The 25,357-nt window shown below is 55.0% G+C and overlaps 2 protein-coding genes across 14 annotated transcripts; both read right to left on the reverse strand.

Annotated features, from left to right (window-relative positions):
- Nucleotides 1-120: 120 nt before the first annotated feature.
- Nucleotides 121-7,748, reverse strand: POLD2 (DNA polymerase delta 2, accessory subunit). 11 transcript variants are annotated; one of them, XM_072777154.1, is made up of 12 exons: nt 7,631-7,748; nt 6,167-6,411; nt 5,377-5,400; nt 3,521-3,642; nt 3,233-3,356; nt 2,841-2,955; nt 2,480-2,678; nt 2,117-2,197; nt 1,803-1,960; nt 1,450-1,577; nt 892-993; nt 121-561 (listed from the first exon to the last, which is right to left on the reverse strand). In XM_072777154.1, exons 1-12 carry the CDS (start codon nt 7,675-7,677, stop codon nt 401-403), a joined length of 1,506 nt encoding a protein of 501 aa, XP_072633255.1. In that variant the 5' UTR covers nt 7,678-7,748; the 3' UTR covers nt 121-400. The 11 variants fall into 11 exon arrangements, with proteins under 11 accessions (XP_072633255.1, XP_072633259.1, XP_072633261.1 ...); XM_072777158.1 differs by lacking the exon at nt 7,631-7,748 and adding an exon at nt 7,469-7,624; XM_072777160.1 differs by lacking the exon at nt 7,631-7,748 and adding an exon at nt 6,997-7,126.
- A 14,791-nt stretch (nt 7,749-22,539) lies between these two features.
- On the reverse strand, nt 22,540-24,830 carry MYL7 (myosin light chain 7). Of its 3 annotated transcripts, none has more exons than XR_012007852.1 (7): nt 24,578-24,706; nt 24,302-24,415; nt 24,031-24,106; nt 23,690-23,794; nt 23,204-23,312; nt 23,051-23,099; nt 22,540-22,705 (listed from the first exon to the last, which is right to left on the reverse strand). XR_012007852.1 is itself a non-coding variant. In XM_072777179.1 (7 exons), the coding sequence occupies exons 1-7, from the start codon at nt 24,689-24,691 to the stop codon at nt 22,604-22,606; spliced, it is 561 nt and encodes a 186-aa protein (XP_072633280.1). In that variant the 5' UTR covers nt 24,692-24,830; the 3' UTR covers nt 22,540-22,603. The 3 variants fall into 3 exon arrangements, 2 of the variants coding, with proteins under 2 accessions (XP_072633280.1, XP_072633279.1); XM_072777179.1 differs by having other exon boundaries at nt 23,234-23,312; nt 24,656-24,830; XM_072777178.1 differs by having other exon boundaries at nt 23,234-23,312.
- Nucleotides 24,831-25,357: the final 527 nt, after the last annotated feature.

Raw genomic sequence — 25,357 nt, forward strand, 5'->3', positions numbered from 1 at the left:
GCGGGGCGGGGTGGGGTGGAGGAGAACTGCCTTCCTGCAAGTGCCTGGGCCCAGCAAGCCCAGTGGGACCAGCGTCAGGTCTGCCCAGGAGCTCAACACCAGCACGCCAGGCAGGCTTGCTTTCTTTCTTTTAAGATTTTATTTTAGAGAGAGAGTGAGCAGGGGGAGAGGGAGAGAGAGAGAATCTCAAGCAGCCTCCCCACTGAGCTCGGAGCCTGTCGTTGGGCTGGATCCCACAACCCTGAGATCACAGGCTGAGCTGAAATCAAGAGTTGGATGCTCAACTCACTGAGCCACCCAGGGGCTCCAATCAGGCTTTTTTTTTTTTTTTTTTTTTCTTCAGGCTTTTGTTATAAAGCAAATGCCACCTCAGTGTCAACGTTGCACGGGTCTCAGTGAGTCAGGGGCTCAGACCCAAGCCCCCCAGGTCCTCGTCCTCTGCCCCAAAGCCTGAGAAACTGATGGGCTGGCAGGCCAAGCTGCGCAGATTCACAAGGCAGGCAGTCTGTGTGGTGCTGAAGTCTGGGACAGCCACCAACAGCACCCTCTGGTCCTCTGGGCCTGCAAAGAAGCCACATAGGTCCCCCACCTCAGGTTCTGGGTGTGCCTCGTCTCAAGGGGAGTCATCAGAAGCAAACAGGAGTTCCCCATCAGCACTATGCGAGTGCTGGCCATACCAGCTCCTTTGGACCGGACGCAAGGGCCAAGAAAGCATAAAGGTTAAAGGCTAAAGTCCAGCTGACCAAGCAGGTGTGGACCGGTCAGCCCTTGCTCAGGCCACCAACCCCAGGGGGCCTGGGGACTCCAGTGAGGCCTTCTCTGTGAGCCCTGTCCCCAGGAAAGAGTCCCTTGTGATAGTCCCCCCAGGCCTGGGGTCCCCAGAAGACTCACCTCGGAAAATTTTAGAGCCAAACTGGGGGGTGTTCCCACAAAAGTAGACGTGAGGGCAGTCCGGAAAGATGAACGGGTCGTTCTTATAGAAGGGGTAGCAACCTAGAGAAAACCCGCAGTGGCTGGGGCCTAGCCCTTCGCGGCGCAGGGTCAGGGTGCAGCTGTGCACACAGGGTGTGGACCCACTCCTGCCTGTTCATACTCGCTCAGGCTATGCTGTAGCAGCCCTGCCCTTCTGGACAACAAAAATGCCTCCAGACACTGCCCCAGGGCCCCGGAGTCAGGTTAGCATGTGCTGAGGGTGCCCTGCTAGGCGGGTCTGTGGCACTGTGCTCCTAATGTGCTCCCCACAGCCTTCTGCCCTACACAGGGCCATGGCGACACACAGAGCTGATTCCAGAGAAGCTTCCAGATCTGGTGTCAAGCTTTTGGACTATCCCTTAGGTCACGGCAGGACTGGTGAGTGCAATCCATGCTGCAAACCCTCTGGGTGTCAAGGCCCCGGATCAGGACTCCCTTGGCCCTCTGGCCCCACCCCACGTGGCTGAGTCCCAGTACCTAGCGTATCAGGGGCTGTGGGGCTGATGTGACGGATGCGCAGGGTCCACTCCAGGATCTCCAAGTGATCCTCCATGCTACTGTACCGGAAAATGTCACTCACGTTTTGTCCCGATGTCCCTAGGAATCTGCAAGGCAAGGCTCAGCTGGTCCCTACTCTGGGGGCTGCCACCCCTGCCCCCCAGGAGCCAGCCCAGAGCTCACCCAGCACTCTCACGGCTGGTGTCCCAAGCTGACTTAGAGAAAGAGTCCAGATCCACTGGGCCCTCTGCAGCCTGATTCAAAGCCTCCCTCCCAGTGCCACGGAGGCACAGTGCCAGGGGTCAGACTGGGGTGTGGCTGCAGGTGGCTACCTGACTCCATCGATGGTGGCTTGGTAGGGATTGGTGACCAGCTGGAGGGTGGAATAGGCAGTGGCCAGTGGGAACATGCAGGGGTGCAGGGGCTGCTGAGGGAGTGTGTAGTTGGTTGGGTCAAATTCGCCTGGCATCACGTCCACGGGTACCGATGCCTGGGGGCACAGGGGCAGGGGAGCTTGCAGGGCCCAGCGCCCTCCATACACAGCCCCTGGGGATCACCCCTTCTGCTCCCCCAGCCCGCCTTCCGGTGCCCGACCACAGCCTCAGAGGCTCCAATCTCATCACTGGCCAGCCGCTGGCTCGCTCACACTCAGTTGCAGGAGGATCTCATCCAACATTTTGACCGCCTCCACGCTGGCTGCCTGGGTTTTCTTGGTTAAGTACTTGGCCTGGGGATAGAAGTCCATAGGCTGTCAGGCCCCAAGAGAGGTTCAGATCAAAGAGACACTCAGAGCTCTGCCTGGGCAGCGGAGAGCAGAGCAAGACCCCACAGCTAGGGGACAGAAAGAGTTCTGTGCCACGGGCCCCCCCGCCCTCAGAAAGCAGGGCCTGAATCATTGTAGGGCCCCTGCCAAGAGACACGCGAGACCCCTGCACCCCAACTCTCCCTGGAGAAGCAGGGGCTTGAATGGGTGGGCCCCGTCTCAAGGCCCCCACGGGTGGGGCTGTACCTTGTTGATGGAATCTCTGCTCTGGGTATTGTGGCTCAGGAGGTTCCCGGCGAGGATGACCCGGGACACATGGGCGGCGCTACACTGCTCTCCCTCGTCCCCCAGCTGCCCTGTCACCACGTCCACCAGCAGCTGGGTGCCCAGCAGGCTCTCACCCCCGCCTCCGCCCAGGCCCAGGCCAGACACCAGCAGCACAAACCTGTGGGAGAAGTCAGGGTCCTCCTGGGTGCCGAGAGCAGGTGACCCCGCCGCCCGGCCCCTTGCAGGCTCTGCCACGGTCACAGGTGAGCTGGGGACACGGAGCCCAGCACATGTGATTCCCCTGGACCACTGGCCAGGCCCCTGAGCGCCTGCTCGTCACCTGTCTGTGTCCAGGGTGGGTGCGGGCTTCTGAGGAGCAAGCTCTGCAAAGCAATGGTCCTCCACCAGGAACTTCCCGCTGTCTCTCACAGAGCCAAGCACAGCCAGCACTGTCCCTAGGGGGCAGCGGTGTCAGGCTCCAGGAGGGAAGCCCAAGAGGCTACCCCCTCCTTCAGGCACCCAGGGGCAAAGCCAGCCAGTTCCCTTCTGCCATGTGGGAAAACTCTCACTGAAGACTTGGGCCTGAGCACCTGCTTCCTGGGGTTACTGCCTCTGGGTGGAGGCTGGAACCACTGACCCCCTTCTGGAGCCTCACACACTGCCTGCCCCTACAGCCATCATTCTAGGGAGGCAGGAATGCAGTAGCACCACAGGCACAGCCCACTGCCCCACCTGTGACCAGCTTTGACGCGTCAATGCTGCCTTCCAGCTTAATGCGCTGTAGTTCATCTTCCAAGACCAGCTGGTCGTCGGGATGGATGTACTTGCTCCGAGGAGGCTGCGGCAGCAGGTTGTGCTGGAATTCAGAGATGGGGGTGGTGTTGGGGCCGGAGGCTCCCAAACCACATAGGTGAGATGTCACTGCATCCCACACCCCAGGGGGCAGAGGCCCAGCCCTGATCTCTGTGTCCACTACAGGTGGCCCTCCTGGTGCCCCCTGCAGGAGCTGGCCAGCCTCACCTCTTCGCTGATCTCCCGGAGGATGGATGGCTGAAGTGGCATGGCCTTGAAGAGGGTCCCCACCACACAGCATTTCTCCCCAGGCTGCAGCTCACATAGCTTCTTTATTTGGATTCCATCACCTGGGTGTGACAGACACATGCTCAGAGACCCGGCAGCCCTCCTGGCCCTCCTCAGGGCGCCGTAACAGCCTCACCCAGCACTGCAGCCTGCGGCCCAGCCTCTGGAGGTGCAAGGACACCCCCGACACTAACAGACTCGACCCCAGGACAAAGGGATGTGGCTGGGCCCCCATGTCCCATGTCCTCGTAAGATAGGCAGACATGCAGGAAAGCGGGCAGCCACCAGAAACTAGAAGAGCCGAGGAAGAGGTCCCCCGGACAGCCTGTGGAGGGAGTGGCCCTGCCAGCACCTGGATTCAGAGCTCCGGTCTCCAGAACGGACGCAGAATAGATTTCTGTGGTTCAAGCTGCTGGGTTGTCTGTGATAGCAGAGACCAACTAGGGACCTGATACAGAGTATTACGTCACTTATCCCTAAGTTATATCATGAGTTCTTAGAAGCATGCCCAGTCTCAGTCCAGCCTTCCCCTGAAAGCTTTAGAGAGGCACGATGTGCAGGGCTCCCCCAGGCAGGCAAGAGGAAGGCTGGTGGGTTTGTCCGTCAAGACGCTGGGCCTGGAGTAAAGTCTGCCTGAAGCAGAAGGGATAATGCAGCAGCAGGACTGGCCCCTTCCTAAGCCCAGCTGCCCTTAGCATGAGCCCCTTCTGCCCAGAATAACCAAGAACATTCCACAGATCTACACCCTGGGAAGTGGAGGCTAGTCATTCCAAACAAGATAAGGAGGCGCCAGCAGCAGAAAGATATGCCAATGCCACAGAAACAGACCCAAAGCCTGTCTGCTGAGCCCTCACTCAGCCCCTGGGGGCAGCACTGAGCCCTGTCCCTGGAACCTACCCACGCCTGCCAACACGCCAGAGTAGGCCTTACTGCTCACCGTGTGCTTGAGGCAACAGAGGCACTGAGAGGCTAAGGGACGCACCCAAAGTTGCACAGCTGGGATGGAAGGTGCCCGTTCAAGCACCGGGGAGAACCACGCATCCCTGTGTGGAGGGCAGGACCTCTGTCTGGCTGGACAGCATGTGGGCACCGGGCCGGGCACCAGAATCAGAGTGGACAGCACAGCCTGTCCTCACCCTCACCAAGCTTACAACCCCAAGAGGGAGAGACGACAGCAGTCAGCGAGGGATCAGCCACTGTGACAGGTGCTGCAGACACAAAGGAGCCAAGGCGGAAGGTAATGAGAAAGCCCCGGTGGCTATTGTGGCCTCTTGAAACCCATGACACTGGAGGTCATGAGGGAAGACGGGGGAAGAGCATGCCAGGGGAAGGGAGTATCAATAGGAAGAAAGAGCTTGGTGTGTTCAGGGGGAGAGAGAGAGAGAGAGAGAGAGAGAGAGAGAGAGAGAGAGAGAGAAACGAGTCCCAGACAGGCTGAAGTCCCTGGTCATGTGGGGAAGCCGGCACCCACACCAGGCTGGCAGGCCTACAGTTGGCCGCTGGCCATCATCCAGCCAAAGCTCCACTCATCACGGGCCACTGTGTGAGCTCCTGACTGTCTGTGAGGGCCAAAGGGGACCGGGGGCCTGTCACCAGGCAGTTGTCAGCAGCGGTGGGGCTGGAAGAGAAACCTGCACCAGAACAGTGACACGGGCCTGGGGAAGGTCCCCAAGGACTTCAAGAAAAGTGAGGAAGGCCATAGGGAGCCACAGGAAAGAGACCCTCATTACGTGGCAGAGAACACGTGAACAGCACCATCCCTTCTGCAGAGATAAGAGAAAACGTCCCTAACATACCTGAGGTCTGGCTGTCTTCACGGCCTGTAATAAACCAGGGTCGAGTCTGTCGCTGGTGTGGGATGGGCCTGAGCACCACTGCTCCCCACAGTCGCGACCGGACCTGGAGCCGGGGAGGCCAAGGCTGGGACCAACAGATGTGGAGGGGTAACACGGTTCTCCCCATAAACATTTCAGATGAACTGAACTTGGCACGGAGAGCCACTTGGATCCACAGTGAGACGGGGAACGCGGCCCCAGAAAGGTGAAGGCACGCGTCCTGTTCCCCCGGGGGGAATCATGTGAGAGGAGAGGTGGAGGACGAAGGAGGTGGAGAAAGAAGACGTCACCCTGCCCAGGCCCCTGGGTTAGGAAAGACAGAGGAGCCCAAGGGAGGGGAGATTCGTGCCCGACCAGGACGGAGGGCCCGGAGGGGCAGCAGAAGACATAGTGAGCACTCAGGGAGCCCCCCCGGGGGGACGCAGGTGTTTGTGGACCTTGGCCCCCAGGGCCCGGTTCCTGGTCTGCATGCTGACATACTGGCTGGCCACGTGTGCGCACACAAGCACATCGCCAGCACACAGGACATCCCTACAGCAATGACACGATCACTGTTCCTGCCAGAACTAAGCCTCAGCTCACCTAGCCTCCCTTGAAAACCACCAATTCCTTCATTTAATCCTCGTAACAAGGATTTGTTACGAACAAGAAGTGAAGGCTCGAAGAGGCTGACTCTCCCAAGGCTTCTAGGGAAAGCTCAGGGCCCTCTGGGCAGCTGGGGAGGAAGCACTTCCCGGAACACGTCACTTACCCCAGTGCTGCTGGGCCCGGCTCACCAGGAAGGGCCTCATCTGGAGGAGACGGGTGGCATAAATGTGGGCGTACTGCCGGCTGAAGCTGCGTTCTCCCAGCCTGAAGGACTGAGAGGAGTTGGTGTACGTGGATACAGGCACGCGGGCAAAGGTGGCATTGCTGGCTGATGGTGGGGACAGTAGTGTGTGGGCCCTCTGGGCAGCCTGCTCAGAAAACATGACCGTGCTTGAGGTGTCCAGATCCCTGTGAAAACACAGACGGATCCCTGCAACCCTGCGCACCCCCTGGCTTCCCCCCTGCATCTCCACTGCAGCCCACACCACACGTGGCCCAGGACAGCACATTAACCGTGCTGGGCACCAGGGCTTCAGCTCGGACGCCTCATCCAAACAGGGAGACAAGGAAAGCCAGATGATGCCTCTCCCGCCTGGAGCATCTGTTGCCTGCCTCACATCTCTGGCTGGCCGCCCCTGCCCCCCCGCCCCCCGCCCCTGCCCCTCCGCCCCTGCCCCCTCGCACACACTCAGGACAGCCCTACTCTTCTTACTCTTACATAAGCTACCAGGAAATAATAAGCCTATTTTAAATAAAAATAAAACAGACACCCGTCTGTCCTCTGCTCCAAGGCTCCGTATCTCAGGGACTCGAACCCCAAGTCCCAGGAAGGGCTGAGAGCCTGCCCGCAGGTGCACCGTCGCTGGCTCCCACTCCCCTTCCACGGCCGCGGTGGCGCCCACGAACCACATAGCGTGCGTGCACGGTCTGCCTTCGCGCACGGGGACCCGGGCTCCGGGTGCAGGGCGCGCTCACCGTCCCTCCTCCGTGTACCTCGTCGGCACGGCCGCGCGGCTCTGGGCTGGTCCAGCCAAACCCCAACTAGGAGCCCCGCCGGCCCCGTCCGCCCAGCCCACCGCCGTCACCACGCGGGCCCCGGGACTTGGGACCTCAGGCGCCCCGCCGCCCGCCGCCTCCCGCCAATCCGCGCGCCCCGCCCATCGCCGCCTCCCGCCCTGCCCCGCCCACCCCCGCGCCCGCCAATCCGCGCGCCCCGCCCATCGCCACCTCCCGCCCTGCCCCGCCCACCCCCGCGCCCCGCCAATCCGCGCGCCCCGCCCATCACCGCCTCCCGCCCTGCCCCGCCCACCCCCGCGCCCCGCCAATCCGCGCGCCCCGCCCAGCCCATCGCCACCGCCTGCCAATCGCCGAGCTGTCCGCCCCGCCCACCCCGCCCATCGCCACCTCCGCGCCCCGCCTCCCGCCTCGCCTCCCAACCGCGCGCGCCCCGGCTTTCCCGGCCTACGCGGGACCCGCGCGCCCGACTGTCGGAGACCAGTGCCTTCTGTCCGCCCGCGGAGGCCGGGCCGGGACTGCGATCCCGCGCGGCGGAGGAGCGCTTAGGGTTAGGGTTCGTGTTAGGGAAGCGGACGGGCTGCGCCTCGGCCCGCACTCGGGTCTCTGTCACCGTCCGCACCGCGCTGCCCCGCTCGCTCGCAGTCGCAGCCGCGTCATTGCCGGCGCGCCGCTTCCGGTGCCGGGCTTGGTCTCCACGACGACGGGGGGCGTGACGTGCGCAGCGCGCGGGAGGCCTGGCCCCGGCGGGGGTGGGGGTGCGGGGCGCTGTGTGCTGCGCGAAGGGCCCACCCGATTGGGCGTGTTCCGCGTGAAACCGAAACTGTTGCACAATGTGGATCGAGGGAAGGGCTCGCGGCGGCGTACGTGCGGCGGGCTCCTCGCAGTGGGTGCGTGTGGGCGGACAGCCGGCGCCGCGTGCGTGCGCGCTGCGGGGCAGGCCCTCCCGCGACCCGGGATGCTCGCCAAGGGGCTGCTCTTCGGGGGAAACCGATAGGGCATTAGACGCCCCACTTCAGCCACCGCCGAGCCTGGGCCCCTTCCCTCCCTCACTGAGGCTGTGCACCTGTGCACCCTTCCCTTCCTCTGTGCATGGGCCGCTCCGGGCGTCCACACTAGAGCAACCATGCACTGTGTGCTTTGTTTTGTTTTATAAAGGATTTTTTTTTTAAGGTTTTATTTATTTATTCATGAGACACACAGAGAGAGGCAGAGACACAGGCAGAGGGAGAAGCAGGCTTCATGCAGGGAGCCCGACGTGGGACTCATCCCGGGACCCCGGGGTCACGCCCTGGGCCGAAGGCGGACGCTAAACCGCTGAGCCACCCAGGGATCCCCTGTGACCGTATTTTAATGGCCTTGTGTGTGTGTGTGTGTGTGTGTGTGTGTTAATTTTAGGAGTGCTTTATATATCCCAGATATTAATCCCTTATCAGATATGTAATTTGCAGATATTTTCTGCCATCCCATAGGTTGCCTTTTGCTCACAGTTTTCATTTTGATGAAGTCCAGTCATGCTCTGTTCTTTCTTTTGTCTGCTGTGCCTTCGATATCATATCCAAGAAGTCGCTGCCAAATCCGATGTCATGAAGTTTTCCCCCTATGGTTTCTTTTCAGAGTTTTATAGGTCTTAGGTTTAGGTCTTCAATCCATGTTGGATTAATTTTTGTATATGGCTTTAGGTAAGGGTTCCAGAACACCTTAGGTAAAGGGTTCTGGCTTTTGCATGTAGAAATCCAGTTTTCCCAACATCATATGTTGGAGAGGCTGTACTTTTTTCATTGACTAGTCTTGGCATCCTTATCAAAAACTGTTTGACCACACATGCAAAGGTTTATTTCTGGGCTCATTGTTTCACTGGCCTGTATGTCTGCCTTTATGCCATTTCATACTGTTTTGATTATTGCAACTTTGCTGAGATTTTGAAACCCAGAAAGCATGAATCCTCCCGCTTTGTTCTTTTTTAAGATTGCTTTGGCTATTTGGGGTCCCTTGAGATTCCACGTGAATTGTAGGAAGGATTTTCCCATTCCTGCAAAATGAAAACAGAATTAGTCCTGAAAGTCACAGGCCCAGGGCAAAGGACCAAAAGGGACTGTTTTAGTATGACCAAGGTGGGTCTCTCAAAGGTGGTCATTCCAATCAGTTGGTGATGGATGTTCTAGATTCATTGAAGCAAGCTCTAGAAAGTAGGCATGCAGCCCAGTGATTGGTACCAGCATCCCTGGCCTTGGCTTTCCTTGTTTCTGCTCCTGTGGCTTCCATGGGTGCACAAGCTACGGTTTCCTTGGACCTCGGCCACCTCTTTCTTCTTCTCAGACTGAGCGTTTGCTGCTTCTTCCACTTGGCTCTTATGGCGTGGAGGTTTTCAAGAAGCTGGCACTGAGGCTGAGAAAGCCTCTCTTTAGTTGTTTTCAGCAATATATTTTAGTTTTCAGTGTACAAGTGTTTCACATTCTCGGTTATGCTAATTCCTGGGTATTTTATTCTTTTTGATGCTATGTAAATAGATTTTAAAAAAAAAATTATGTATTTATTCATGAGAGACACAGAGAGAGGCAGAGACACAGCCAGAGGGAGAAGCCGACTCTATGCAGGGAGCCTGATGTGGGACTCGATCCCGGGTCTCCAGGATCACACCCTGAGCCAAAGGCAGACACTCAACTGCTGAGCCACCCAGGCGTCCTGGATTTTTAAAGTTTCATTTTCAGATTGTTTATGGAAATGCACCTGGAGTTTTTTAGATTTTTTTAAATATATGACTTATACTCTATTGACAATTTACTATTTTTTAAAAAATATTTTATTTACTTATTCATGATAGACAGAGAGAGGCAGAGACAGGAGAAGTAGGCTCCATGCAGGGAGCCTGATTTGGGACTTGATCATGGGGCTCCGGGATCACACCCTGAGCCAAAGGCAGATTCTCAACCACTGAGCCACCCAGGTGACCCGAGGAGGTTTTTTAGTGGTTGCTCTAGGGTTTACTTATCCATCTTAACTGGCAGAGTCACATTCAGATTTATACTAGTTTAATTCCAATAATCTTTAGGAACATTACTCACATGGTTCTATTCACTTTTGGCCTACTGTTTTATATTATATTATATTATATTATATTATATTATATTATATTATATTATGTTATATTATATTATATTATATTATATTACAAATCCAATGACACATCATTATATTACTACACTACCACGCATCCCTTTACATCTCTGATTCCACCCACCTCACATCCTTTGTATTCTTGTTGGCAAATATATTGCACATATATTTCTCTATGTTATAGGCCTAATAATACATTATATATGTCTTATTTTACAAGGTTTTCTTAAAATTAGTTTTTTTAAATTATTTTTTATTTTATTTTTTCTTAAAATTAGTTTTTTTAAATTTATTTTTTATTTTAGAGAGCACGGGTGGGGGGAAGGGCAGAGGGAGAGGGAGAAGCTCAAGCTGACTCCATGCTGAGTACAGAGTTTGACACAGGGTTCGATCTCATGACCCTGAGGTCATGATGTGAACTGAAATCAAAAGTTGGATGCTTCCATTCCTGATCAAAACTCTTCAGAGTGTAGGGATAGAGGGAACATTCCTCAACATCTTAAAAGCCATCTACGAAAAGCCCACAGCAAATAGCATTCTCAATGGGGAAGCACTGGGAGCCTTTCCCCTAAGATCAGGAACAAGACAGGGATGTCCACTCTCACCACTGCTATTCAACATAGTACTGGAAGTCCTATCCTCAGCAATCAGACAACAAAAAGACATTAAAGGCATTCAAATTGGCAAAGAAGAAGTCAAACTCTCCCTCTTTGCTGATGACGTTATACTCTACATAGAAAACCCAAAAGCCTCCAACCCAAGATTGCTAGAACTCATACAGCAATTTGGTAGCGTGGCAGGATACAAAATCAATGCCCAGAAATCAGTGGCATTTCTATACACTAACAATGAGACTGAAGAAAGAGAAATTAAGGAGGCAATCCCATTTACAATTGCACCCAAAAGCATAAGATACCTAGGAATAAACCTAACCAAAGAGGTAAAGGATCTATACCTTAAAAACTATAGAACACTTCTGAAAGAAATTAAGGAAGACACAAAGAGATGGAAAAATATTCCATGCTCATGGATTGGCAGAATTAATATTGTGAAAATGTCAATGTGACCCAGGGCAATTTACACGTTTAATGCAATCCCTATCAAAATACCATGAACTTTCTTCAGAGAGTTAGAACAAATTATTTTAAGATTTGTGTGGAATCAGAAAAGACCCCAAATAGCCAGGGGAATTTTAAAAAAGAAAACCATATCTGGGGGCATCACAATGCCAGATTTCAGGTTGTACTACAAAGCTGTGGTCATCAAGACAGTGTGGTACTGGCACAAAAACAGACACATAGATCAATGGAACAGAATAGAGAATCCAGAAGTGGACCCTCAACTTTATGGTCAACTAATATTCGATAAAGGAGGAAAGACTATCCACTGGAAGAAAGACAGTCTCTTCAATAAATGGTGCTGGGAACATTGGACATCCCATGCAGAAGAATGGTCATCAAGACAGTGTGGTACTGGCACAAAAACAGACACATAGATCAGTGGAACAGAATAGAGAATCCAGAAGTGGACCCTGAAGTTTATGGCCAACTAATATTCGATAAAGGAGGAAAGACTATCCACTGGAAGAAAGACAGTCTCTTCAATAAATGGTGCTGGGAAAATTGGACAGCCACATGCAGAAGAATGAAACTAGACCACTCTCTTGCACCATACACAAAGATAAACTCAAAGTGGATGAAAGATCTAAATGTGAGACAAGATTCCATCAAAATCCTAGAGGAGAACACAGGCAACACCCTTCTTGAACTTGGCCACAGCAACTTCTTGCAAGATACATCCAGGAAGGCAAAAGAAACAAAAGCAAAAATGAACTATTGGGACTTCATCAAGAAGCTTTTGCACAGCAAAGGATACAGTCAACAAAACTAAAAGACAACCTACAGAATGGGAGAAGATATTTACAAATGACGTATCAGATAAAGGGCTAGTTTCCAAGATCTATAAAGAACTTACTAAACTCAACACCAAAGAAACAAACAATCCAATCATGAAATGGGCAAAAGACATGAACAGAAATGTCACAGAGGAAGACATAGACACGGCCAACAAGCACATGAGAAAATGCTCTGCATCACCTGCCATCAGGGAAATACAAATCAAAACCACAATGAGATACCACCTCACACCAGTGAAAATGGGGAACATTAACAAGGCAGGAAACCACAAATGTTGGAGAGGATGCGGAGAAAAGGGAACCCTCTTACATTGTTGGTGGGAATGTGAACTGGTGCAGCCACTCTGGAAAACTGTGGAGGTTCCTCAAAGAGTTAAAAATAGACCTGCCCTACGACCCAGCAATTGCACTGTTGGGGATTTACCCCAAAGATACAGATGCAATGAAACGCCGGGACACCTGCACCCCGATGTTTCTAGCAGCAATGTCCACAATAGCCAAACTGTGGAAGGAGCCTCGGTGTCCATTGAAAGATGAATGGATAAAGAAGATGTGGTTTATGTATACAATGGAATATTACTCAGCCATTAAAACGGCAAATACCCACCATTTGCTTCAACGCGGATGGAACTGGAGGGTATTATGCTGAGTGAAATAAGTCAATCGGAGAAGGACAAACATTATATGTTCTCATTCATTTGGGGAATATAAATAATAGTGAAAGGGAATAGAAGGGAAGGGAGAAGAAATGTGTGGGAAATATCAGAAAGGGAAACAGAACATAAAGACTCCTAACTCTGGGAAACGAACTAGGGGTGGTGGATGGGGAGGAGGGCGGGGGGTGGGGGTGAATGGGTGACGGGCACTGAGGGGGGCACTTGACGGGATGAGCACTGGGTGTTATTCTGTATGTTGGCAAATTGAACACCAATAAAAAATAAATTTATTATTAATAAATAAATAAGTAAACAAATAAATGAAAAAAAAAAGTTGGATGCTTGATCAACTGAGCCCAAAAATTTCTCTTAAAATCAGTCAATAGAAGAAAGAGAAAATCCTATATTTGTAGTGTCTTTTATAATTATATAGTTATCATGACCATTGTTCTTTGTTCTTTTTTTTAAGATTTTATTTATTTATTCATGAGAGACACACAGAGGGAGGCAGAGACACAGGCAGAGAGAGAAGCAAGCAAGCTCCATGCGGGGAACCCAATGCAGGACTGGATCTCAGGACCCTGGGATCACAACCCAAGCCAAAGGCAGACACTCAACCACTGAACCACCCAGGTGCCCCTGTTCTTTGTTTATATGGGTTCAATTTACTGTCTGGGTCGTTTGCTTTTAGCCTAAATAACTCCCTTTAATATTTCTTTTAAAATAGGTCTGTTTTCAACAAATTCTTTTGCTGGGCATAGGATTCTTGGTTGGTGGTTTTCTTTGTGTACTAGAATGTCAGCTGATAACATTACTGGGTTTCCCTTGTAAGTAATCAGTCATTTTTCTCTTGTTGCTTTTAACTTTAGAAATAAAACTCCGTTATTTTACCAGCAAACATGAGTTTATTTGGGAATAACAGAATGGCAATTCAGGACAGGCAAGCTACAACAAAACCATGTGTGAGTCCAGAGAACAAGGCAGTTCTTCCATAGAGGAAAAGGAATTGGGGAGGGGCCTTGTAAACCAAAAGTCCACTGGAGTAAACTGGGAGCTTAAGGTCCTAAGTGTGGAGATCATCCTGAAGCATAGAGCCAACATCACCTTAACCGGTAGATCTTTTTTTTTTTTTTAAAGTATGCTCCACACCCAGTGTGGAGTCCAATGTAGGACCTGAACTTACAACCCTGAGATCAAGACCTGAGCTGAGATTAAGAGTTGGCCACTTAACCGACTGAGCCACCCAGGTTCCCAGGTACATCATTTTTTAAAAGTTTGACAGGCAACGAAATACAAAACTTAATTATACAAAGCAGGAGAAGTAACACTATCATTCCAAATTGTATGATGGTTGTAAACCGGAACTCCAGGTCTGAAAGTAACCCACCGAAATATTTACTGGCATTTACGCTGACTCAGACTCCTCCCCGCGAGGTTGGGGTTGACTCCACACTGGGTTGACCATGGCAGCAGGACAGTGGGTATTGCAAGAGCACAACAGGAGTACTAAGCAGGCACCCTTGGGAACATATGGTGCGGGTATAAACATGAAGCAGCAGCTGATAAGCTTTTTGTAAAACAGCTGAAAACTTCAAAGTTGCTTTAAAACAGTATCACTATCTCAAAAGAACTCTTTGGAACCATATTCGTAAATTTACGATCTCTGAATTTACAACTTTACAGACTACTATTGAAAACATGTATGAGTCCATTAATAATAGTTCAGATGAAAGAAACTCTTGTGAATCCTGAGCCTTCTAACTTTTCAGAAAAGGCAAGAGAAAAAATAATTGTTTCAGGATGATGATAGGCCTGTTTCCAAGAGGCCATAATCATAGAAGAGGTTTCCTCCTTTCCACGAAAGAGAGAGAAGACATGACAGTGAGTAAAGGTACATGGGCCTGTCCAACATCTTGGGCAAGTGTCTTGTCAGATCTCATCCACGTCAATTCCAGGAATTCTGTGCTCTCAGGTCACCAGACGGTGCACAGTGCCAGTCGGGGTTTGCTGCTTTCAGATGCATCATGCGAGTCCAAGAGTCTATGCTCTGGAGTGTGTCCGCACAAGGTTGGTGAGCAGATCCTGATAAGGGGTTTTTCCAGGGAGGTTGAAGAGTCTTTCTGGAGATGTCTCTTCCAACAAACAAAATCTCCAGATTGCAAGGTGTGTGATGCTTCAGGTCACTCTCCCTTGGGAACACTGGGGAGAGGGATCTCCCTTTTTATCAGCCGGTGGTCAGAGGAGCCAGGGATCAAGGGTACTGTACGTCCTGGGACTGCCTCAAAGTGTGAGAATCTGTGTGCTCCCAAGGGGGTGGAGCCAAGGTATTTGGAATTCTTTACGAATTTTGCCAGTTGATTCCAAACAGTGCTGTTACTGCATTTTATTAACCCCGAGGATGGAGCATGGTGCACGATGGAGGTATTAGAAAGCCAGTCAGGCTGTGCAGATGTCTTGAAGCACCTGACTGGTAAAGTGGGCTCCCTGATACCCAGAAAGTGTGAGAGGGTTCCCTAGGCAGGGGATAATTTTTTCTAACAGAATTTTAACCACAGAAGAGGAGTTGGCCTGTCTACCAGAGCAAGCTTTGGTCCAGTGAGAGAGCAAAGGGAACATGACTAAACCATGTTTAAATCCATGAGATGGGAAAGCTGTGTGAAGTCCATTTGTATGAACCGGCCCCTCTGCATTTATACTTTGGAAGGTGTGATGAACGAGGGAGGCAGTCGTGGTCTTTACTCTGTTTTCCCATCAATGTTGGTTCATGAATGCTTCCACTTTGTCAGGAGGCCAGTGGTTTAATGCATGTACAGTGGTAAGTAATGGGAATTTGAGAGTTTCTAGTTGGGTTAGTTTGTTATTTGGTCTAAACCGGAGTTCTCTGGATCCCAAAATTATTAGATTTCCAATTTGTTTTTCCTCTTCTGGGACCAGTTGTAAGGCATCGCTTGTCAGTTTTTCCAAATTATCATTTGGGAGAATGTCTATTTGGACCACGACAGAGGTTTGGCTTGAGAGCCGTGTTTTTGGCAGAAGTGTCAATGGGGTTGTTTGCTTCGGCCTCCGGGGAGTCGAGTCTGGAACGCCGGGAACCTTCGTGGCAGCCAGAGAAGCTGGTGGAAGTGTGGTGTCTGATAAGCTTTGGACACAGAAGCCCTTCTGTTAAGCCTTTTTGTTTTTAAACCCCCCATTGCAGGGCTTGAGCTCACGACCCTGAGATCAAAACCTGAGGTGAGATCAGTAGTCAGAGGCCTAACCGGCTAGGCCACCAGGCGCCCCCATCAGAGCCCATTTTTAATTTTATCCCATTGCAGGTGTTTTCCACAACGTTTGAAGTCCTGAGCCGCTCAGAGGCATACCAGCCACCAGACCTTTCTCCTAAGCTAAGGCACAAGCCCAGGTAACAACAGCAGGCTGAAGTAGCCAATGGTGCTGCCTCCGTGACTTCGGGATGGAGTCGTAGGGGCAGATTCAGCACCACATTTGCCATTTTCATCCTCTACGTAAGAGCATCCGCAGATCCTTCCTGCATGGTTAGAGGCGCTTTCTGGCCGTTGTCCCAGGGATTCAAAAGGTGATCCATCAGCATCAAGCAGCTGTGCAGTCCTGGTTTTGAGGTCAGATGCTCTAGGCTTCAAAACAATGTGAGCAAACTATACTTTTTCTTTGGAGGCTTTATGTCCCTTTAAGGCCAAAAGTTTTGGTGGAGGGGTGGGGGATGCTCTTACTGGGAGGAGGTGTGAGAAGGGAGCAGAAGAGCAGATCGTCTCCGCGTTCTGGAAGAGTCGAGCCTGCAGAGAACAGTGTGCCATCCTCATCAGCTTTTGAGGTTTGTGACGAGTGAGAAGGACCCCGTGTGTCACGCTGGGTGTGACTGCCTGGTGTGCTGCTGTTGTTCCAGGTGAAGGTGGAAAGATTCTGGCTGCCCTTATGGGCCGGAACACTAGGAAGGCAGCCACAGGTCAATTACCGGGAACTATTTGCAGTCAGTGGGAACAGGTGTCAGCAGCATGCGGGGATTAGGAACAACAGGGTCCTGAGGGGTGATGGTGTTACTACTGCTGCTCGGAGATCCCCAGCCCGTGGCTTCCTCACAGGTGAGATTGGGGTGCTACAGGCATGAGTGCGGGGGCGGGGTGGTGGTGGATCGCAAGGCCCTGAGGCTTCTCTATCATGCGCTTGACGCCCTCAGGGCTTCTTTATTTATAGGCTGTTGAGGGATCCCTGGGTGGCGCAGGGGTTTTGCGCCTGCCTTTGGCCCAGGGCGCGAGTCCTGGAGACCCGGGATTGAGTCCCACGTCGGGCTCCCAGTGCATGGAGCCTGCTTCTCCCTCTGCCTGTGTCTCTGTCTCTCTCCCTCTCTCTCTCTGTGACTATCATAAATAAAAATAAATTATTTATAGGCTGTTGAGTAATTCTAGGGAGGGGTTGTGAAGGATCTATTGGAATCTTGTTGGGAGGTGTGCTGTGGGTTTTACCAATATCCGTTGGGGATTTTGCCCCAGAAAGAGGGTGGTCGCTGATCGGATAGGAATAAATGATAGGTGTCCCCAGGCTCAGCTAGGGTCCCGTTGGAGACCGCAAATAAAAGATGTCATGACCCTGGTTGGGTACGTTGATCGCTGCTGTCAACGTCTATGATTATTTTCCCCTTTGGAAAGAAAGAAATTCTGGCCCGATAACTTTTTTAAGAGGTCCCAGCCCAGTGAGTAGGGCAGAGGGAGGAAGGAGTGGGCATCTCTCAAAGGGAACCTGCTTGAGCTGTAGCTGCTCTGAGGGGCCGCTTACAGCAGGGGGCGGGCAGCAGGTGGCAGCTCTGGTGGCAGCAAGGGCAGGTTCCCTCCTGGCCTGGACATGTTTTCCCTGAGCCCGTTGAGATGGAGGATTGGGAGGAGGTCGTGTCCCTCTGGGGGCAATGGCCTCCCAGTCCAGTCACTGTGGCCTGAGGCACGGGGGGCCGTGGGTGAAGGCAGGCAGGAACTCGGGGTGATCCAGACGGGCCAGCCCGGGAGGGGGCGGCGGGGCAGGGTGCCTTGGGGGGTCTGGCAGTTCTGGGGAGCGGGATGGTGGCGGTGTCGCTGACGCAGAGCAGGGCAGCCAGGGCGACAGAGTTCCATTTCGGTGGCTCTGCACATTGTCCCCGCGGGGACGGTCCACAGATGGGGAGGACAGTGGGCGGGAGGTCACCAGCTGGCCCTGAAGGGTGGAGGAGGAGCAGATGTGGGTGTCTCCTTCTCCTCCTCCTTGGCGCTGCCACCCCGGGGGCAGGGCCCAGGGCGACAGCAGGACAGCCACCTGGCACAGCTGGTCTGTGGACCTGCGGGCCTCCGCTTCCAGAAGTCCGGAGGCTCGTGACATTAGCGCCTTCGTGCCCCGGACATCCCCGCCCCTGCTGCGTGCCAGCCGTGTGCTGGAGGTGCGCACGTCGGAAGCCGGGCCGCCTGGGCAGGAACCCGCCGGAGGTGGCACCTGTGTTGGGGCCGGAAGCCAGGGAGGCCAGAGCCATGACCCCGCAGGCTTCGGGGCTGCTCTGGCACCTTCGGGCTCAGCCGCCTCTGGCCTGTGCCCTCCATCAGGGACGCTGGCCACTTACTGTCTGTAACCAGCACCCACGCGGGGCTGGGTGTCTGCGAGTGGTGGGCTGCTTGGAGCTGGCCTCGGTTCCTGAAGCCCAAGGTCTAAATGAATGGAAGCACCTGGACTCTTGGTTGATACCTCGTGGCGTTCAGTCATGCTAGTCCGTCTGCAGCAGGACCCGGCACAAGCTGACGCACCACCCGTTTTCTGCCCCGTGTCTTCCTGACTTAAAGCAACAACGGTCTCTCGTTTCTCACGGTGGCCGGCAGCTGGCCGTCTCCTGCCCAGGCTGCGGGCCCAGCAGGCCCTGTCCCAAGCGGCCAGCCCCGGGGGGAGGTTGAGGGCTGTGCGTCTGTCACACGAGGTTTCCCCCTGGGCCTCGTCTCAGTGTGGTGACCTCTGGCTTCCCAGAAGCAAGGGCAGCGCCACCAGGCTGCTGGAGCCCAACAGGTGCCCAGCCGGCCCGGGTTCCCTGACAGGGAAACAGGCACCTCTGACAGCAGCAGCTCTGCAGACACTTGACGTGCTGACACCTTCCCTCACGTGGCTTCCAGGGGACCTGCCACCTCGAGGCCCTCGACACCAGCTCCTTTTCTCTGCCCTTGGCCCTCCTCCCTTTATGCCAGGAAATTGTTGGGGCATCTCAGCAGACAGCACCCCGAGACTGTCTGGGGCACCAGCCCATCCCCCAGTCCATCCACACGTCCCTCCATCTGCACATCTGGATAAAAGGGTGAATCAAGTGTTGGAGTGGCACCTGTCCTGGGGAAACGCCTGTGGTCTGAACAGAGCTAGTGTCCTGGGGACTCACTCCAGCTGACCTCAGACGACAGCACTGCCAGCGTGCGGCGGGTGTCATTCAGATTCTTCATTCTCAGCCCCTGGGTACGTGAGGACTTCCTGGCTTGAGGACCCAGACTGACAGCCTTACACATGATCCACTCTGGGCTCTGTCTGCACAGAGCAGGTTCAGACCCGGCTTGGCTGCCTCCTGGCTCTGCAGCTTCCGATAAGCAGTGCCTCAGTTTATCTGTGAGGTGGGGATGATGGTCAGACCCTACCGGTTAGAGGTGGGCTCTGCTGCAAGCACAAGAGACTCCAAATAACAGGGCTTTAGTCACACACAAGCCAATTTCTCCTCGTGTTGCCTTTGAACGGTCACACAGCCAGCCGTGTCCCAGGGAGGCCGGTGGAAGAAGGCACATATCTTTGTCTTTTTTTTTTTTTTTTAAGATTTATCTATTTATTCATGAGAGACAGAGAGAGAGAGAGAGAGAGAGAGAGAGAGAGAGGCAGAGACACAGGCAGAGGGAGAAGCAGGGTCCATGCAGGGAGCCGGACGCGGGACTCGATCCTGGGTCTCCAGGATCACGCCCTGGGCCTAAGGCAGATGCTCAACCGCCGAGCCACCCGGGTGTCCCCAAGTCTTTGTCTTGAAGACAAAAGTGCCACGTGTTGCAGGTCCTGACCAGGTCACACCCAGCAGCAGGTGAGCCTGAGAAGAGTAGACTTTCCTCTGGGGCCTAAGACTCACAAAGCTTGTGCCTGGGGTGTGCTTGGTGCCAATCCAGCCTCCTGCACAGAGGAGGAAACCGAGTCCCAGAGCAGGGTTTCTTCAGGACCAGTCATGTGCAGAGGGACAGAGGCGGGGGCCAGGCCTGTGCACGTCCACACCCCCACCTGTGGGCCAGGAGAGTCTAGAAGGCTCGGTGCAATGAAGATGCCCACGTTTTTAGACCCGTTTTTTTTTTTAATATTTTATTTATTTATTTATGAGAGACACACATAGAGAGGCAGAGACCCAGGCAGAGGGAGAAGCAGGCTCCATGCAGGGAGCCCGACGTGGGACTCGATCCCGGGACTCCAGGATCATGCCTGGGCCGAAAGTGGCACTAAACCACTGAGCCCCCCGGGCTGCCCTAGCCCCGTGATTTTTTTTTTTTTAAGATTTTATTTATTTGTTCATGAAATACACGAGGGAGAGAGAGAGAGAGAGAGAGGCAGAGGGAGAAGCAGGCTCCATGCAGGGAGCCTGATGTGGGACTCGATCCGGGTCTCCAGGATCACACCCTGGGCCGAAGGCAGGCACCAAACCGCTGAGCCACCCAGGGATTCCCTAGACCCGTGATTAACTAGGCCTCAAACTCGTTAGGTTCCCCTACAAACTCGGAGCGTCTCTCAGACCCTCCCATGCAAACTGCGGCATTCCCGCTGTCAGCCTGCGGTGGGGAGGGTCCCAGCTGCAGGCTGGGTGACGGGGCTGAGGGAACGGCGTCAGCTCAGACACCTCGGACTAGTTCGGGCCCCCGAAGCTGCCGGGGACCGCACATCCCTCATGCACCATCCTTAACTTAAACAGCGGTGTTCATGTTCAAGGAAGCACATATGCGCCAGGGCCACCGAGCCAGCTCGGGTGGCAGGGGAGCGGGGGTGGGGTGGGCTCCGGGTTGGGGGGCTGATGGGATCTCAGGATAACATCGGAAACCGCCCACCCGCCACGCACGAGGCTTCTGTAGCTTTCAAAAAGATGGACACACAAAGAGGAAGGGAAAGAACTGCCAGGTTTCTAAAGAGAATGCTCTAAGCAAAGGGTTGGGGGGGCACCTGGGGTGGCTCAGCGGTTGAGCGTCTGCCTTTGGCTCAGGTGTGACCCTGGGTCCCAGGATCGAGTCCTGCGTCCGGCCCCCCGCATGAGCCTGCTCCTCCCTCTGCCTGTGTCTCTGCCTTTCTCTCTGTGTCTCATGAATAGATAAAATCTTAATTAAAAAAAAAAAAAGGTAAAAAAGAGGCAGTGTAGCACCGTCCTGTATTTGGGAAAATCGTGCGTTAAGTGGCCCTCTAGTCCCACCCTGTGTGTTGGGGGCAAGGGGCCGGCCAGGAAGGATTCCAGCAGGTGCGCAGCTGGCTTCCTCTGGAGAGAAGGGGTCGGTTGTGCTCGCAGGTGTAAGGACGGCACCCTGGCCTCTCTCCCCAGCGCTGACAGCCCCCAGGCCCAGCCCCAGAGGCTCTGCGCCTTTTTGATGACACCTGTCATCTCTGATCTGCTGCATTTTTCACTTTTCTCTGCAGACTGCTTCAATTATTTTTTTTTTATTTTTTTTTTTTAGACTGCTTCAATTATGAAATTACCCCTTAGTTTTTGAAATCAGTCTGTGGAACCAGCAGAACTCCTGTGTGAGACTGAGAGTCCCACGGCCTGCTGGCGGGGTCCTCCCCCCACCCTACAGGTTCCTCGCTCAGCAGGGCCATGTGAAGGCTCAGGCTGTTCCCCAGTTCTCGTGATCACGTGTAATAAGAGAAAGTGCCGTAACTTTACATCTCACGTCTCAACATCGTAATTAAAATTGCCAAGTCCCAAATAAAAATAAAACCTGAACACCTCTCCAGGCGAAAATGCCTTTCCTCTGGCTTTGCCTTCAGGGATGTATTCAGCTCCCATCCCTTGCCGCCTCCCAGCTGGGGGGCTGCAGCCAGGCTCCTGGGGCGGGGAGGGGGAGGGGGCAAGCCTCTCCCTCCTCCCCTGCTGCCCTCCAGCTCCCAAGATGAAGGGATGTCCCCCCTCCAGCTGCTGGTTTCTGAAGGGGGGGATGGGACACCACAACCGTTTCCAGAAAACCCCACCCCCACCCCAGCCATTTACCCCTCCAGAAACCTGAGGCCAGTTCCTTTCTCTGGAGTCTGTGCTCTGGTCCCCCCCAAGGTGGGTCTTGGCAACTTGCTTGCATTTCCAAAGTGAAGTAAGTTTGTGTTTTTAAATGGGTTCCTCAGTGTCTTCCACACACGGCCCAGCACACACTTGGCACGCATGCACACACACATGCAGGCTCGCACACGTATGCAAGCACATGTGGGATCACACGCATGCACAAGTATGCACTGGCACGCAGGCTCACACGCATGCACATATAGCCACATGCAGGCTCACCCGCAGGCGCACGCACACACACACACATGCACACCTTTGCCAGAAGGCCCACTGGAGGGCCTAGGGACTGCCCACCAGTGGGGCCCTGGGCAGAACATTTGCTGAGTGGCCCCAGGATGCTGAGCACAAGCCCAGCACATGGTTGGTTTCGGCCTGGTGGACGCCCTGCAAAGGCCCACCAGTCCCTCCCCTAGAGGTGTGGCCCTCGTGTCTCATCTGTAAACTGGGCATACGGTGGCTCATGGTCGTGGAACAGTATGGGGTGGACTGAGTGAGGGGGCTGGGGGCCTGGGTCCCCGACCCCAGCGGTCACAGACAGGCCACACCGCAGGTCAGGTTCGGAAACGGCATTTATTGTGTCCCCGAGGGCGGGCCCAAGTCCCAGCTGTGCCAACGTCACTCCTCTTTCTCATCCCCGTGGGTGATGATGTAGCACAGAGACTTGTAGTCTATGTCCCCTGCCAGGTCCATGGGCGTCAGGGCAAACATCTGTTCCACCTGGGGCGGGGGGCACCAGTAAGAGGGAGCCCGGCCTGGGAGCCTGGGGTGGCCACAGCTGTGGCCTCTCACCCTGCCCTCTGCCCCCAGCTCCAAACTCTAAACCCAGACTCCATGTGTTTCTGCTGACTCTGGGCGGTAAGGGAACTGGGGTGGAGGAGGAAGGGTAGGGGGCACAGCTGGGTCTGCTCTCTGCTTGCCCAGCCCCCACAGCCTCCTCCCTTCTGGCTGCACGTCCTGGCTGCTCTGGGGCTCCTGCATGCAGCCCACAGGGGTGCCGGGTCAGCGAGGCTGCCCCAGTGCCCTGCGGGGCACGACCCCCCTGAAGGAGCTGGGAGTCCTCACCTCCGCCGGAGAGAACTTGTCAGCCTGGGTCAGGAGAAGCTGCTTGAACCTGGGGAGAGCAGGGGTGGCCCGACGGCCGAGATGAAGGCTCCCATGGCCCAGTGCCTGCCCCCAAAGAGTAGAGAGGCCCCAAACACAGGCAGCCACTCTCACCGGGCCTCCTGGGCCGCAGCTCACACTTACTCATCCTTGTTCACCACACCCTTGCCGCTGGGGTCAAACATGCGGAAGGCACTCAGGATGGCTTCCTCCGGGTCCGTCCCTGGGAGCCGAGGAAGCCAGGTGAGCACCCGGGCCCCCACCCTCCCCGGCCCCACCCAGGAGGACCCCAGGGTGCAGGGGAGCCCTTCCCGTCCCAGAAGAAGTGGGAGGGTGTTCCCAGACACCAAGTGTCCCTCGGGGCTCAGAGAGGCCAGGAGCAGCCATCCCTGTGGACAGGCCGCCCAGGAGACTGGGATTTGGGAGTGAGTCAGGACTTGAGGCGACCAGCGCCCATGGGCCTGGGGTGCAGGGGAGACCTCCACATGCTCTGGGTGGGGTTGCAACCCCTTGAGGTAGCAACCCCTTGAGGTCTGGCTGGGGTTCAGGAGGGGTTGGGGCAGGTTCCAGGCTGGGAGATCCAACCTGGCCCAGGCTCACCATTGAGCTTCTCCCCGAAGAGCGTGAGGAAGACAGTGAAGTTGATGGGACCCTTCCCCTCCTGCAGCATGGCATCTAGCTCCTCTTCTGGGATGCTCACCTTCCCTGGCGGGGGGTGGGGGTGGGGGGCATGAGGTGGACACAGGGTCCCAGCAGCCTCCCCTCCTTCCCAGTCACAGCGAGTGGAGAGTCCAGCAGCTCTGGCCTGGGAGGAGGTGCGGTGACCAGCGGAGTCTGGGGGGTGTGGGGGACGAGGAGACCCAGGGGGAGGGAGGTGTGAGCAGGGAAGGGGCAGAAGCACTGCCTGGCAGAGGGGGCCTGGGCCCTCTCAGCGGGCTCACCCAGCTGGGAGTAGGTCTCCCGCAGGTCTGACTTGCAAATGATGCCATCACGGTTCTGGTCGATGCAGCTGAAGGCCTGCGAGGTGGGGACACAGTCACCATGTGGAGCCCCCTCCCCGCCCCACCCTGCCCAGGGAAGGCCAGAGGCGGGCAGGGGTCCTGGCTGGTAGAAGGAACAAGGGGCCAGGACCACTGACTACAGAAAGACGGGGTGCTGCAGGGGGTGGGGTGGGCAGGGAGCGCCCTGGGCCCCTGGCAGTGGGGCACTCACTTCCTTGAACTCCTGGATCTGCGCTTGCTCGAACATGGAAAACACGTTGGAGGAGCCTCGCTGGGCCTGCTTGGTGGCTGCAGCCTTGCCCCGGGTCCCCGCCTTCCTGCTGGCCTGCAACACTGCAGGTGGGGAGATGTCCTCTCCCCGGCCCCCCAAAGACCCCAGTTCCCGGGCACGCTCCTGGAGCATTCCCAGGAGAGCCTAGGCCAGGGCCCTCCTCCCATCTCTGGAGACCCCCTCTCCAGGCCCAAGGCCAGCCCAGAAGTCACTCACTCGCCCCAGCCCCGAGGACTGCGCCTGGGAGTGTGTGGCCTCTGGCTTCCCCACTCTGGCTTCCCCACTCGAACTCACCATCCTCTCTCCTGGCGGCTGGCTGGGTGGCTGCATGGGGCCCTCAGCCCCTTTTGTGTTTCAGCCTTATCACCTGGGGAGCCAAATAAGGACAGGAGGAGAGGACAGGCCCAAACTTGGCAGCCTTGCAGGGGCTGGGGGAAGACAGGGCCCCAGGCAGATTCCAGCCACATTCCTGGTGACCTTTAGACCCCTGATGTGTAACATCCGGGCATCCACCCATCCAGCAGCAACAAGGGCAGAGCTCACAGGCTCACAGCTCTTGCCATTCTGGGTGCCCACTGAGGTACCCCCCCCACCCCGAATGAGAAGTCTCCCCTGCTGCCCACAGGTCCAGCCCAGAACATGTCCCATCCCGGGAGGACAGCTTGGGAGGGCTGGTGGGCCTCTCCTGGGCTTGGCAAGGGCAGTGGGTGGTCTGGGGATGGTCTCTGTCCAGAGACCACCAGGGATTCCCAGAGATTTGGGTGAAGATGGTGGCATCTGGTTCCTCCCCTACACCCCAGACCCATGGGCACTGGCCGTGGCCACAACAGTACCTTTGGGTGCTGCTTCTGGAGTCCAGTGCACTACCTGGATCCCAAGCATCCCCTTGGGTCCCCATGAGTGGCCATGAGCCCTTCCTGTGAGGCTCAGCTGTAGAGTCAGGGGTCACGTACCCTCTGCTCTGTGGAGCAGAGAAGGGCTGGGGGCCTTGGAGAA

The sequence above is a fragment of the Canis lupus genome, chromosome 15 (genome assembly GCF_048164855.1).
Source record: "Canis lupus baileyi chromosome 15, mCanLup2.hap1, whole genome shotgun sequence".
Taxonomy (NCBI): Eukaryota; Metazoa; Chordata; class Mammalia; order Carnivora; family Canidae; genus Canis; species Canis lupus.

Coding starts and splice junctions, on each gene's coding strand:
- POLD2 (XM_072777154.1), bottom strand. CDS start 7,677: ATGACGCGGCTGCGACTGCGAGCGAGCGGGGCAGCGCGGTGCGGACG. Junction 6,412..7,630: donor GGGGCAGCGCGGTGCGGACG/GTGACAGAGACC, acceptor GTGTTTTCACAG/GGATCTGGACACCTCAAGCA. Junction 2,679..2,840: donor CCCACCCTGGACACAGACAG/GTGACGAGCAGG, acceptor CTTCTCCCACAG/GTTTGTGCTGCTGGTGTCTG.
- MYL7 (XM_072777178.1), bottom strand. CDS start 24,691: ATGCAGCCACCCAGCCAGCCGCCAGGAGAGAGGATGGTGAGTTCGAGT. Junction 24,416..24,577: donor AGTCCTCGGGGCTGGGGCGA/GTGAGTGACTTC, acceptor GCAGTGTTGCAG/GCCAGCAGGAAGGCGGGGAC. Junction 23,313..23,689: donor CTTCGGGGAGAAGCTCAATG/GTGAGCCTGGGC, acceptor CTCGGCTCCCAG/GGACGGACCCGGAGGAAGCC.